This window comes from Periophthalmus magnuspinnatus, chromosome 6, assembly GCF_009829125.3.
Source record: "Periophthalmus magnuspinnatus isolate fPerMag1 chromosome 6, fPerMag1.2.pri, whole genome shotgun sequence".
Lineage (NCBI taxonomy): Eukaryota > Metazoa > Chordata > Actinopteri > Gobiiformes > Gobiidae > Periophthalmus > Periophthalmus magnuspinnatus.
The window spans coordinates 19,546,333-19,562,429 of record NC_047131.1 but is presented as its reverse complement, the minus strand read 5'-3'; the positions used below and the strand labels follow the sequence as shown (position 1 = coordinate 19,562,429).

The 16,097-nt window shown below is 39.6% G+C and overlaps 1 protein-coding gene across 2 annotated transcripts in view; it reads right to left on the bottom strand.

The window, feature by feature from the left end:
• Window positions 1-372: 372 nt before the first annotated feature.
• wnt7bb (wingless-type MMTV integration site family, member 7Bb) overlaps window positions 373-16,097 on the bottom strand; it is a 29,803-nt gene continuing 14,078 nt past the window's right edge. For both annotated transcript variants that reach the window (XM_033968483.2, XM_033968482.2), the window contains exons 3-4: window positions 3,946-4,217; window positions 373-1,743 (exon numbers count right to left, since the gene is read on the bottom strand). In XM_033968483.2, the coding sequence (XP_033824374.1) occupies window positions 1,264-1,743; window positions 3,946-4,217 (752 nt within the window). In that variant the 3' untranslated portion in view covers window positions 373-1,263. The remainder of the gene's footprint in view (window positions 1,744-3,945; window positions 4,218-16,097) is intronic.

The following is a 16,097-nucleotide window of genomic DNA, read 5'->3' as shown; positions in this document are numbered from 1 at the left end:
TGATTCAATAAATCTTAGACATTGAATATGTAGAATGAGCAGACATGTTATCTGAGAACAACAGAACACACCCAGAGAAATAAAGCAGCATTTGAGATCAAATCAGTCTGACTGTCTGTGACACTGTTCACACTGTGTCCAGATGTGGGCCGGTCACATTAATAGTATTTAATACACTGTGGGGATTTTGGATAACATAACATAATCAGCAAGGTGCGGTGTGGCAGACTGTCTGCACAGTCTTATCTATATTAAGTACTGAATCAGCTTGATTATGGTCACTGTCTCCATCTTGCCCGTTGAGGAATTTCCTTTTTCATCTCTCATTCTAAGAGGTGCCAAAATAAAATAATAATAACAACCAGAATCACATTTAAACTGCTAAACATAGTCAGATGAGATGAGTTTATTGGGTTTTCAATTGTATCTGAATAGAAAATCAGTGCAGCACTCAACAACATAGCTACATGTTACTGCCACTATTATGTTGGCTTACTGTATATTTTACTATTCACTGGCAAAAGAACATAAGTTTGAAATGAAATGTAATGACACCAGTAGCAAAGAAGTGTCCAGCTTAGAGATGAAGGGAAAGTCTAATAGACATACACTATCAGTCATAGTTTCTATAGTTTGTTTTTTTCTTTGACTTAGTACAAAAAGATATCTCTACCCGTTAGTGCTTAGTTTTAAGATACTATAACATAAATAAAACATTTATTTCAGTGTTCAGAACAGACAGTTCCAGTGTGACTGGAAAACTAACAAAACATATTCCAGTTGGCAGCAGGGGATTTGATACAGTCCTCCTAAGCGTTTGGTGCACCCCCAATGCACAATACTTACTTCAGTTCTTCACTTCTACACACTTCCAACATACCATTTATTCAAAAGACATGGTCCACATTTAGCTCTGGACCCTAAAGTCCACAGCTTCTTTTAATAACATTAAGGGTTAATGTTTTTCTCCTATTGTCTCAATGTACCTTTACTCAAGAAACGTTCTTGGATGTATAACCTCATTCACAAGTCAGAGAGGACAGTTCCCACAGCTGTTGCCCCAACTTTACAGAAGACCAACCAATATTAAACATAGACTCTGAAAAGCATTCCATAGATTGTGGTGTGCAAATCGATGCCTTGAAGAGCTTTAGTCTTTTATTCCAATGTCTCTTACAGGTCCAAGACACCGTACAGGGGTGTCTTCGTCATTCAGCTAGTCCTGGGCAGAACACGTCCTGGTAATAAGTTCCTTGTTATTTATCATTTGCAGGTGAACACCTCGGTCCTCTCACTGCACGTGTTGCACTTGACAAAGCAGCACCATTGAAACTTACAGTTGCACTGCCACACTTTAGTGTACTGGTGCGTGTTGTAGCCTCGGCCACAGCACATGAGGTCGCAGCCGTCCGTGTGCGGTGACGTGCGGTTACACAGTCGCCCTTGGGTGCCCACACTCCCTGTCGCTGTGTCCGCCTCACAGTAGTTGGGCGACCTTTCGATGTAAACGAGGTCTGTCTCCATGGGCTTGCGGTAGCCCTGAGTCTGCTTGACTTTGAGGTGAGTGGGCTGTCGTAGTCTGCTTGCCCGCACCACCTCCACATGTACTGCATGGTTGTATTTCTCCTTAAGAAGGTAGCCAATTTCTCGAAACTTGGGAAGTGTAGTCCAACAAGTCTTTGTTGTGCAGGAACCGGAAACACCATGACACTTGCATTCCAACTTCATCCTCTCCTCTAACACCTGTTGACAAAAAGAGGAAAAGAAAATTACAGCTAATTAACAAAGTGTGAGAAAATATCATTGTGTAAGTATCACTTCACCTATTACTTTTCTGATAGTGGGATATTCTTAACGTTGATGCTATGTTAACATCCTGCAACATGTACAACACTTTATTTTTTATAAACTACTGTTGTTATACAGGAAAAAAAAGAAAACTGCAACATGTACATACAAAAACTTGTAACTACATAACCATATTCTAAAATTTGTTAAAATACATTTCTGAATAGCTGTTGATAAACTAGTATAGATTTTGCGACCCAAATGCCAGACATTAACACACACAGTGTGAGTCTGGACTTGACTCTAAACCCAATTAGGAGCCCAAACTTGGCCGGGCTCGGGGATCATCAGAGTGTAAGTTGCAAGCTCAGTTGGCAGTTTCCAGTGCAGTTTTTCCTGGCATTGTGCCTGGTCAGAGACACATATCATCCTTTCCATCAGACATGTTAAATGTACACAGGAACAATCAAAGTTATCCAATATTACTGTCTGTTTTGTCTATGCGTTCTGTGGATTCAAATAGGTTTGATTGAAAAAACATGAGCTTCCAGATCTTTATAAAGACCTGGGTCATGTTGTTTTAGAGTTGAGGATTTCCAAAAGTATATGTAGCACAAACCACACTGTCTGGCATCAGCAGTCTGATAGATGTATGGAAACATTTAGTAAAATGGTGTCCGTCAAAACCTCTCATCTGCTGTTAATTAGTACAATATGATCATCTAACCAACATGCAAGACCTTTATTTAATTAGTACTATACAAGTGCCACTGCCGCTCAGCAAGGAAGTTGTGCATTTCTCTATGCAGTATCTTTGTTCACTAATTGACTATTGTCCAATGGTATGATTGTCATTTTGATCAAAAGGTTAATAACCAATCCTCTGTCAGAAAAATGTGGTTTGGAGCAAAGTCTGACTATGGAGGAAGAAATATGACACTGTGACACTGATTAAAGGTCAGTCTGATTTATGTTAAGGAAAGTAATATTGAAAACCAATTTTATTTATTTTAATGAAACAAACTTAAATCCATTTTTTTTTGTCATATTGCCCAGACCTAGTCTAGGATATATCCAAGACCCATAATAGTTAGTGTTTACAACATGCCTTCCAATAACCCTCACACGTTTGGCTCATAACAATTACTGTCAATCTCGACTTTTCAAGTTCAGTCTTTTAGTATCTTTTAGTACATTTCAAAGATGCTTGGTTCTTCCAGAATCTTGTAGTTACTGTATTTTGAGAGTGCAGTATAAGGAAGTATTTTGTTGGTATCAGTCAAAAATAGAGATGCCAGTCCCAGAGCTGGCACTCACCAATGTCCCGTCAGTCTGCTGTGTTAACACTGGCATTGTCCGCCAGCTTTCACACGCTCCATAGACACAGCCCACTGGCAGCGCCACTACAGCAATAATTTCCTCTTCCTGATTTTTCTCCTCATTATTGTGGTAAGAGGCCAGGTCATTTTCCATCAAAGTCTGCCCTGTTCTCACTGACAATTTGATTAGCATAATTATGGCCAAACTAAATGTTTTGTCTCATTTCTCAATCCACTTGAAATATAGATTATCCAGTTTAACAGTCTTGTAACATCTTAAAAAGTTAAGAAAGTTAGTCCAGAGAAGTACATTTTCTGTGGATTTCCTGTCACCGTGGGGCAACCTGTAAGGAGAAACATCTGGGGACCCACCTTGAGCTGTATTTGGACAGAAGTACTTAGCTGGAGGATTTTATTGTGCATGTTTTGGGTTGTATCATCTGAAGCAAACCCAGCCTAAACCCGGGAGCTTCTCGCTGTGAGGTATGGTACCCATTGTGCTTTTGCAGATGTTCCAGACATTCCAAAGTTGCCATACAATGTTTCATTCATTCCATAATCTGTGGTGGTAAGGTACTGCTGTGGCCACAACTGCCCTGGGGTCCTGAAAGAAGAAAGCAATCTGCGCCATCTACCCCTCTGACCAATCATTCGCTCACACACCACATACATACAAGTAGACATGGGTGAATGAAGATTTGCACCTGCGGTCTCCCCTCTAAGTACTAACCATTGCCATCCTTGCTTAACTACTTGATTTGGCATTAACAAGGAGTTTTGGCCACAAATAACAATATTTTATATTTGGCTGGAAAAGTTAGTTGTATAGCATGTTCACCTTTCTGCCAGCTTCATTGTTGTGTAAGTTCATGAGGCGGCGTGGCGTCTTCTTAATCTCTCTGGCGTCCACAAAGCGCCGGGAGAACTCAATGCCATACTTAATGTCAGCTGAGCAGCCCCCCCACTTCCAGCCCTCCTCCTGGTTATAGTAGCCCTGTTTCTCCCGGTCGCAGCCACACTGGTTGAGTTTGCCCTGGCTGCAGGCTGCTGTGATGGCATGGGCCACTCCCGCTGCAGTGATGGCATAGGTGAAGGCCGCTTCCCGACTGCCTGCACAAAGAACAAGGCACGTGAAGAAGGGTTGATATATATGCAGTGAGCATTTAGCATCAGCATAGCATTAGTATAGAGAAGCAATTTAGAAAAAAGACCTTGTTAATCAAAGTAACACAGGCTGATAGCAGATCAAATAATTATGTTATAAATATAGTAGCCTATACCCACCTCCCACTTAAAATTTGTGGCAACAACAACAATAACTAATAAGTTATTGCATGAAAATATAATCCATATTAATATAACACAAAATGGCATGCAATAATCTAGATAATTTTCTTGAATACTAGTAATGATAGTAATGATTTCTGTTTTCCTTTGCATCTCATGCTTGTGTTTTGAAGCACACATGGTGGATCTAGCATAGTGGTCATTTTTTCTGGAACTGATTCCAGCAATGAAAAAGTATGCGTGTCCTTGTCTTTGCCAGCACCTTTGGAAAGATGTGGTCACATGACTGGCCTGTGAGAATGTGGGAGTGTGAGCAGAAGGAGCACTGGCCTAAAGGTGCTGTCCAAAGTGCTGAATTCCTCCACAGGAGCACCTTGTGTAGCTGCCCACAGTGAGAGCAACGGGGTCGGCAGGTCTGTCCCTTAATAAACCTCACATACACAACAAAGGCACGCCAAATGTGCAACATCAGGATGATCTATACACTGTTTTGACTTTGCTCTTCACTACCCCCTAATCATAGAAAATAAGGAAAAGAAAAATTCATAATTTCAGACTTTCCATAATGGAACCAGTGTTTAATGGTTAGCAATAATACCCACAGAGTATTATTTAATGATGTTGCTCAATACCTGTGTGACTCTTCCTTTCCTAATGGATACAATGGGCTGTGCCTTAAAAGGCCTCTGCCCTCCCTAAAACCCGCTGCAGGCTACTGCTGCTCCCATCTCCCCTCGACTGGCAGTAATGTGAGGGGCCAGCACAACCAAGCTAACCACAAAGTGTTTCAGGGGCCTTCAGACGCTGGAAAGGAATGTTTTGCAAGTCTTATGATGTATGTTGTGTAATGTACTCACATGCACTTTTAAAAAAAAATCTCGAGGTAAAATACATTTTTACTGAACTTCTGAGGGTTATAAAGTTCTTTGTGATTTATAACTTCTAGAAGAAGGAATATTTTAATCAGTTTGGCAACAATCTGTACTCTGAAACATTTCCATACATTTTATGACTGACCACACAGGATTTAAGTGTGAAACTATGTTTTACTGTTATCTACACACAAAATGTTAATTCATTTTGAAGCATCTTGTGTATAGATTTTAAATCATGCACTCACACCATATATAAAGAGGAGCCTGACTTAAGCCCAAAGTATGTTTTAACAAAAACATTTTCTGAATCTATTCTGTACTATTGTTTCTCTGTACGAAACAGACATGAAGCAGAATAATACTGAATGGTTTGTATAAATCTTGACCAAATAAACCCATAACCATTTTAAAAGTAACTTAAGTCAAATTGCTGCTTATTTTGCAGCCTTTATGGCCAGTGTGGTCAGATAGAGCGGGGCTGCTGGTGTGAGCTGGAGTCAGGCCTGGTCATGGCCACACTCTGCATGGAGCAAGATAATAAAACGTGTTTATCTTCCCTACTGTGGACAAAGTGAGCATTAGCTCACTGTAAGCTAAAAACTGCTCCATCTGCTCCATGTCACTTTCATTTCCTCTGGTCCTGCAGAAGCTCCTCTTGCACCTCGCTCCAATCTCTGGGCTGTTTTTGAACTCGGACTTGTTTTCACCCAAAGCCACTGTTCATTTCCGATGCTGGCAGTGCTGCGCCTGCAGAGCTGCACCATAGCTTGCCTGAATCACAACCACTTGTTTCTCTGGTCTGCCCCACCAACGTGTGGTAACATACTACTGCCCCCCACCCCCTCACACACACAAGCATTACCATGCATCTACAGCCTTGCAGCGACCACTGCTTCATAAAAATACGCACTCACACTTCCCTCCACCCTGACACGCATCCACATGAGTCCGCTGGTCAAAACACATTTGCACATGCTCACAAACACTGTAATGGTAAAAACAGGAGAAAGGGTGGGTCCCTGCACCACTCTTGTGCTAGAGCGGTCTGGGCCCACTGAGCTGCTCGTGATGAGGATGATAATGGAGAAGTGGTGAGGTGGTTCAGATACCTCCTGTGTGACTCAAGCACAAACATAATCTAACTGCACATTCCCTCCCTAAAAATGTTACACCTTCAGTTGTCTACGAACATATAATCTACCTCTAACAATAATTACAACAACTCAAGTCAAACAAACAAGAGTAGACAAGAGATACTATTCCCATTATAATATAACGCCTCATTAGCATTCAGCATCACGTTTAAATCATCCATTGTAACTAGAAAATAACTTTAAAAAGCATGGCCCCTCCACAACTTGAATGTTCTTTTGTGTTGGCCTGTGTAACATACTGGTATGGTCATGACCACAGGAGGAGCAGACCCAAGCGTGCACTATGTGATTGATGAAATGTGGAGCAGAAAACGCACCCATCTCTGCAGCAGTGAGCCCTTAAGAGGCTGGCCCCAGAGTCCTGACAGCCCTCCAGGAGGAACCACCCTGGGATTGCCTTGCGAGCTGCCAGTGGAAAATTGGAGTGACCAGAAAAACCTCAATGAACTTGGAAACATCCAGGAAAGAAGAATGGGGAAATATTAAACCAGATGTCTAATGGACTTTAGAGGCAAGTGTCTGCTCCACTATCCTCAGTAGTGTTGCTATTCTAACTGCAGGTACAGTTGATTTACAATAGAAACGTTTAGCTAATGTTTCTCAATCCAAAAAACAGGTTTGAAGCCCGCTGACTTGGCCTTCACTTGTTTTGACCGCATTGCTTTGGCCACTTGCCTTCTGTGTAACGTCCATCATATCTTTTACCATCGGAGACACAAAAAGAAAACTCAAGATGTCGCGGCTGGCCACTAAAATTACAATCTGTGTTTAGATCCTGAGGCAACTGCACCACCAGACAAATTCACATGACACAGCAGGGAAGATTTATGCCCACAGCACCATACGACTCGGCTGCACTGTATAAAAAAGGTTAGCTGATGTAGGACTGACCTCTGCGGCACCCACGGCCTCTGGACATAGTGGTGAGGACGTGAAGGAAACTAGCGAAGGAGACCCAACAGTCAGTGGGAACAGTCAAAAATAAAGTGCTATTTGCTGTGCCCTTGTCCAAGAATGATTTCCTGTCTAGTGGGTCACTGAAACAGCAACAAATGACCAAGCTGCACAAACTGTAGTAATATGGACTGACGTTTAAGAGGTTAAGGAGTATTTGGGAGTATTTGGGTGTGTGAAGTAACTATAAAATATATTTGAACTTCAATATCATTAAATGTGCACTCCTTGCCACTGGAAATGTCTCCAGAACTTGAGGTAGAGCTGAAGTTCCCATGACAATAACTGTAATTACAAAATATACATATTAAGATAAATCCCAACATGTAAAATTTACACAGCAGTCTTTAAACCTATAAAACATATATGCAACCTGCCTATACAATACTGACTACAATCAATTATCACTGCAAACTTTTCTAGTTGAGAGTCCGCCACCTGCTTGTCACCATGGAGATATTACTGCTTTGCCTAAATATTCTTCAGAATGGCATTAAACTTATTAGATGGAGATAAGCAGGTGTTGCACCTGACCGTGAAATCTGCGGGAGAATCAATCCCAGTCACAGTACTTTGAAATTTCACGGTATTTTGGGGGCATTTATAAAAAATAAATGCCAGATAGATAAATACATGCCAAAGTTTAATACTTTGGAACATTCATGGCAAAGCATCTATATATCCATGGTAACAAGTAGGTAGCACACTCTCCACTAGAAAGGTTACGTTGTGAACCTTTAAATGAAAGGTGCTTATTTTGTATTCTAGAAAGTGGGATGCTATTAGTTTGACAAGAAAAAGGTGCATTATACTAGCCACAGAAAAATGGAACCTTGGCATAAAGATCTCCAATTATATTTTATTTAGATTTTATTTATTTATATGGATTTAGACCAAACGGCAAAGACATTATGATTAATTATCAATTCAGAGGGCACACTGTTTACAATTCATCAGAAGCCTAAAAGTCCATGACCTTGAAAACGAGACCAGACATTTCCTAAACATTATTTACATTATGAAAATGCTGAACTGTAACTTGGTTCATGTGGTTTAAGAAAAAAATATTTTATGAAACAATATGGACACTCTTCTTCTATAATTTAGCTTTGCCACAATATCACTATGCATATAGAAGGGTAACGCTGAAGCCAAGTAATTCCCCAGCTGGAATATAAACACATGACTAGTTTTGAAATATATGGAAATATACCATGTTGTGTCCTATATAATAATTTTAAACACTATGTATACACCAAAAGAATGAAAAGTAATTGTAGCCAAAGCAGTGGCAGACGGGGGCAGCGGCTCTATGCGCAAAGGGGAAAGCTGGAGGAAAACCCCTGTCTTTGTATACCAATCACTGAACTGACTAATGCACTCTGTACTACTGTTTTCCGTTCCGCTTTATGTACCGTTGCTATGAACATATGCTCCCAGAAAATTACAGACAAAGCTGTGGTCCGTGAGGTTTGCAGCTCGAGGAATTAGCACAGCCATGTTCCTGTACAATAAAATAATATTGTTTTACCAGAAATGGGCTCAACATTCTCTGTGAGCGAGACACGGAGAGCAGGGACATTTGGCACTATCAGTATGAGTCATACAAATGGCAGTGAGTAGACATTTGTGAATGCTTGTGACAAACTATTTCTACATACAAAAGAAGTTCCTGAAAATTATATATATAATGTGACTGTATTTGTCTATACTTAATTATAGACAAAAACATTTAACGCATGGGTGATGTACATCATCATTCTCCTCATTAGGAGGACATTAAACATATCTATAATAATTGATTCAATTACACAAGATTATACAGTGCTTGGTGCCGTCCTGCATGTCTCCATGAAGATAGAAAGTTTTCTTAAAAAGTTACAATGGCTAAGTGGCTAACACTCATGCTTCACAGCAAGAAAGTTCTGGCTTTGATCTATGTGGAGTTTGCATGTTGTTCCCATGACCGCGGGGATTTTCTCCAGGCACTCGGGTTTGCCCTATCAAGCCAAAACATGGACAATAAAAATCTTCCAGCTAAAGTAGTCCTGACCAAGCCGAGGTCAAGATCTGGAGATGGTCCCTGAGTGCTATATGACAGTAGCCCACCGGTCCTAACAGGTTGCTCCAACAGTATTGAAGGATGAGTCAAATGTAGAGAATGAATTTGTCTCATGAGGAATCAGTAAAGTATATAAAAAAGCATACTTTGGAACACTTAACAAAAAGATCAGATTTATGCCATAATGCGAGCAATTCCATGCAAATCAATAACGTTTTCATTCAAACTAGCAGGTGGTTGCCCCTCTACCAGAAAAGTTACATACTGCCTATAATTTGATTAATTGCAAAGCCCTGTGTGTTAGTCTTTAAAACTATTACTAAGGAATTTGCTGTTGCCTGTATTGCAACTGCAAACCAGACACTGCCTCTAAGGTAAAGAAAATATCTCAAACTTGAACATGACTGATGTCCTCGAGGTACAGATCAACAGAATACCAAGACTTGCTAAAACAAGCTTTAGTCCTCCTTCCCAGCATATGAGAACAAACTCAGACATTTTAAGAAACATGCATATTAAGTTGTAATATTGCACTATTAGAATATCATGGTAATGCTAAGTTCATGCTAGGACACTTTCATCTTTTACAGGAACATTTTCAACTATAGATCCCAATCACTAATCCCCCATCACAGCACTGGAGATATCATGGCTTCTATCTGCTGCTATAATCAATGTGTCATAATACGCCTGATCTAAAATGTGTTGTTTTAGTATAAATACCATTTCATTATCAGCTGATCCAACCTCAACTAAAGATCCTCTTAAACCAGACCTTGAACACACCTTGATGGTGGTTGGAGGCTGTGATTGTTGGCCAGGGGACTGTCCTGCAGTGCTCCAGCCTGGGCAGAGGATACTGAGATGGGCCTGGGATAGTGTCAGACAAAGCGCGCAGGGAGATTACGGTTGATCCTCCTGTTTCCTGTTTCCTACTGCGCCCACCGCACAGCAGACCAGACAGACACAGATCCCACTGATAACTGAGCACGAACCAGGGCCCAAGAGCCACAAGAGCCCGGGATGACCCCATACCACGTCAGCACACAAACACAGACACACCCCCTCAGTATGAGATGCATGGCGAGCAATGAATAGACAAGAGCTATAAGCCATGTTGAGGTCATAGATGCAGTCACGAGTGGAGTCTGGATCCTTATGTGTACTGATAATAAGATAACAGCATTGCCAACTCCAATCCCAAACGTACCTAATCTTCTTGGAAAGCAGACATGCAATTCATGTTAGGTGTTGTGTGTACTAAAATGCTTGTTCCTTTGGTTCTCTATTTTGATAAGAAGGATCCAAGTTTCAAAAATGCATTCTACATAAGTCGAGCAGATGACAGTGGCTCAGTGATTAGAGCAGTTGTCCACCAATCTGAAGGTCAAAGGATCAATTCCTTAGGCAGTACATTTCACCCATCTTACTTAGTATGAATGTGGTGAGTGTTGTTGGTGGTTGAATGGGCCAATGGTGGAGATTGCCAACCTCGCTAGCAGTGTTGGGAATAACGGAGTTAAAATATAACGGCGTTACTAACTGCGTTACTTTTTCAGTAACGGAGTAACCTAACTAATTACTTTTCTCAGCGTCCTAACGCCGTTACTGACAATAAAATGTGGCGCGTTACTTTTAATTGAGTTCACTCTGCTCTTCATCAGAGACTGTCAGCCAAGGAGCTGCAACGCTGTTGTGTTTCTGTGGTGAAAGAGGAGGCTGGGCCGAGAAAAAAGGCTCATTTGAGATGAGACGGGCGCAGATACGACACCGTCGATCGGTGCACGGTGCATGCCGGTTAGTTTTGTGTCCAAGATGCCACAGACTTGCTCTGACGTAACCTGTGCACCAGTAACGGGAAGTTTTTGAGCGAGCGCAGCAGCTCTCCACTGACTGCGGCCGCCTGCATGGACTACAAACGCGTAATGCATGATGGGAAATGATGTCCAGTCTACATGTACATTGACAGCTAATTGGGTCCGAGTTGTGTTTTGATCAGAAACGTGACTGTGTTCTCTCCAAAGAGGAACAGGCTCAGATCAGAGGTGATTAATATTGTATAAGTATGAATACTGGACAGAGAATCACAGTGTGCGGCCAGAGAAGCATGGTAATGAATCTTTTCAGTATTATACTGAAAGCACTTTATTGTTATTGTTTATTTTAATGAAGAAAATACTTGAAGTACAGTCGTCTGTACTTATTTGCACTTCAAATGAAGTGTTTTATATATATATATTTATTTTTGATACATTCTATAATTTACTTGGAAACAAATGCAATATAATTGCAATCTGTTAAAGTGAAATAAATGTTAAAGGTTCACATCTGTTGTGTTTTTATTGTTTTAACATAATAAGTAATGCGGAGTAGTTACTTTGCCTAGTAACTAGTTACTTCTCCCAAAAATTGAGTTACTAACTCAGTTACTTTTCAGGAGAAGTAACTTGTAACTATAACTAATTACATTTTTGAAGTAAGATGCCCAACACTGCTCGCTAGTCACTTCCATTACCCTTCACCAAAGCCAATAGCATACCACCACAGAGTATAGAGTGAATGTATAATGACTACATTGTTACACTTTGAGAGACTTCAACAAGCCTATAAAAGTGCATTAGAAGTGAGCATTATTATTTTTATTATACACATTTAGATCCAACAGAGTACACATTGCTGTACTGAATCTATAGGTCTATATGTCGACATGTTCACTTCCCGACTTAAGGCTTTATACTCAAAACAAAGCTGGAATCATTTGTAAATAATATGTGTGAGTGAGTTTTGATGTTAACCAGAGATGGGGGATCCAAATTAGAAATGTGCAATGTGCCACCACTACACCAGAGAACAACTGTATTTTAATTAAACCCTTCCGTTGCTGGATTCCAATAGTTGAATCTGTAGGGTGACCAGATTTTCAAAATTAAAAACTGGGACACACCCGGGTTGGGATAGTTGGTATAAATAAAATTGTGAAAAGAGTGCGTAACATTGTCCATTCTTGACTCACTTGTGGGTCGGTATATTGTGGTCATTTTCAAGCACGTTTTTTATTTATTTTAGCTAAACAAATGACAATATATTTCCCCTTTTACCATTGTAGAGTATCACATTAGTCAAAAATAGCGACACCTGGGACATTTCTTCTAAAAAACTGATAAATCAATGGTTTTGGATACCATGTCTTGTACACTTTTGTTATGGTCAAATACAAGTTGCCGGAGAAGGGGAGGCTGACCTTTAGTGACCTTTAGTGACCACAGCACATGGTCTCAAAGAGATAACTAAAGCATGTACACAGACACATTGGGCCTAGCTAACACCGCTCTGTTGTCTGTACACTGCGATGGAGAGCGGCCCAGAGGATTAGAGCTGCCCACATGATGATGTGTTAAAACATAGGCCTTTTATCCGACTCCGCTGCACCATAACACAATACACGCGTCATTTCCACACTCTTATCCCCAAGCTATCAGCTATTTGGCTGCCCATTGAGTGAATCTGCACTTTAGGGTAATGCTATGCTACGCTAAGTTGAAAAGCACCAGACCTTTTACCAAGAGCTGAATATTTGGGGGCAAATTTTTCATAGTTTGTTTGGAACTCGTTTCATGTTGAGTTGATTTATAGTTGCACTGACTGATTTAGTCAAAGGATTTCAAATTGGGTTTAACTGCCAGTTTATTGCTTGTGAGACTCTGGGTCATTGGTTTTGTGGAAATTTACTTCTAGGTCTTGTAGTTTGAATTTGAATTGTGGTATGAGACATATTTTATTCCATGTAAAAAAAAATGTGCATGTTTTGAATATTTAACATACCACCATGTTTTCTTGTGGGGGTTGTCATTGACTGAAGCTTACCTGAGACAGATACATTTTGTAAAGTAATTGTATTTGTAGTTGTTAAATAACTTGCTCTGAACAATGCGCATTTAGGCAGTGGAGAGAAGCCACAGTAACACAAGTTTCATGCACTGCTGTTTTGCTTTATTTCAATAGGTATTTTAGATCTATTGCTGGACCTGTCACGATTAATACTGTACTCGACTTACCGTTCAGTATATGTTAGATGGAACAATCATTTTTGGGGGTCAGTATTTATCGCGAGTACTTTTTCTTACTACTAGTTGGGAACTTTGTTATTTTTCCTGAGCTGTGGAGTGTTGAATAAATATATATTTATTTATTGCAGTTTGTGTTTTTTTTTAACCATGTTGTACATTTAGAATAGTTTTTGGGGGATAATTCTACTTATTGTGACATTAGCATAAATTACTTTCAGTATTATTGTTTACCATCTGTAGTTTCTTCAGCAGTATATTGTGTTTCAAAATGTTTTATCGTGACAGTTCTAGCTATTGGCTCATTATGATGTAGCTTAGGCCACTGCATATCTTTTCAGCACAAACAAATAACTCTTGTGGGTAATCATTAGATGACCGCTGTGATAACTTATCTTCGATGACTATTTGCCCAAAAGGTGAACGATCAACAAGAAAAATATCCCACAAAGAGGAAACCCTTAGGCTGTAGCCTGATGATGGATGATATTTGGTTGAGCCATGTCATTTCTACTTCAGGCGTTTGAACAAGCCTGTTTTGATGAATGAATTTGTCTTTATGAATGTCTTTATGAAGCTAGTACTTTTAAATAATGGTATTAGTCAACACATAAAGCTCATATGTCATTTTTCAATCTTACTTCGTAAACAAAGATGAAAGGCAAGTCAAATGCATAATAAGTACTTTCTTCCAACAAGAAAACCTGTACATGATGCAGTTGAACAAGGATATTTTTGTTCATTTCAATAGAAGTATGAATTTTACAAATGGTAAATTAATGTGTTAAATCTTCTCATTCAGGGTTAAAATCTCATCTCACTAAACAGAAAACCTGTGATTTGCTGCTAAAAATTAATGGATGGATGTAGCACGATATTATCATGATTCAGTCCTGCTTTGTTTTATGGAGCTCCGCAGTCAAACAGACTTTTCCCCACCTACCCCTCTATTGGTCATGCTCTGAATGAGTGACAGGTGAATTTAACCAACCACAGTGAATTTAAGTTACTTTTTAAAGATAGATGCTTGGCATACATGAATCGTGATTAAATCAAAAGACATACGCATTTAGGAAAGTGCATTTTTGACACCTCCCCAAATTTTCACAGCACTCAGTATCAACTGTCAAAATAAGGAAAACAATGGAATCATGTGGTGATTTTAAATGATTTTTTTAGTCCATTCATTATTAGCCTTTGGTTGGAATGAGATGTTGTACTCAGATTCTGTGGGATATAATTTCACCACAAATGACCAGCAACGGATTCCGAGAAACTACAGGAGCCATGCCAGTGTGTCTTTCTGTTGTCCTCAAACCAGCCGCGCATATTGCAACACGAGAGCCTGCCATAGATGATTGGTGTGGGGAAAGTACGTAAATTAATACTACTCAAAGCCTTCAACAACAAAGAAAACAAGGATTGTAAAATATGTATTCGACAGGAAGATTTTTAATACTGCTAGGTCCTTACAACATCAAGCTAAGCCAATGTTGGAGGTCTGCAAAGCAATATGTTTTTGTTGTTGTTTTTGTATTTGTTACATCTTCAGGGTCACTGTTTTACATATTGACTTTGACCACTGGTAGATAGTACTCAGTTACATTTAATCATTTACTTGAGTAGAAATTGTACTACTTGTATTCATTTTGAGACTGCATACTTTTACTTATACTTGAGTAATAACTTATTTGAAGTAACTGTACTCTTATTGAGTACTAAGTAGATGCACTGGTTACTCTTCCCACAGTGAGTAAGACAATACTCAACAAAATTTTATGTTGACAATATCAAATGATTTAAATATTTGCAGAGAAAATAATTAATATGTGAGATACTAAACAGGTTGATGACAGTTCTATGAATACACTTGAGACGTTTGTTTTGACAAATATTTAATGCATGAAACTGGAGAATTTAACTGTCCTATCTCTGCCAGGTGGCTGCCAAAACAGAATGAATTTTGGCGATAGAATGGGAAAACCCTAGGCTAAGATCCAGAGAAAATGCCCGTATTGGCTTCATCTTCTCATTTGCTGGAGCTGTGTTATCAAATGGTGTCCTTGTTCTGACAGGGAGATTTTTAGCTCATGTCAAGTATGTGCCTGTTGAACAGATCTTTCCACAACTGCTCACTTCCCCTCCTTTTATCTCACTAGACTCTGGTTTGGCCCCAAGTTACCTGCCAGAAAACTACAATATCCTATGTACTGAAGGGCAGGTTTGTGCAAGGATGCTCAAATGGTAATGCGCAACAGTAAAGTTTGTCAATGAGTTTGTGTTTTCTGCCTTTTGCATAATATATTTATTTTAGAACCCGCTTTCAAAGTTAGATGTGCTAACGTACCTAGATGGATACGGGGCAAAAGTAAGTTATATTTTTTTTGTAAAAGTAAAGAATGCAAAGAGACGGGCTAACACTGCTGTACAATTAATCGCTATCTGAATATGTAATTATTTAAGTAATAGGACATCTTCTGCAAACACCTAAATATCCTGTATATATGAAAAAAGGCTAACTCTAGTTTAGACCTCTACAAACATGTTTTGGAACGTGTGGAATTTGTTTAACTCTGCAGTTCTCTCCAACTTTC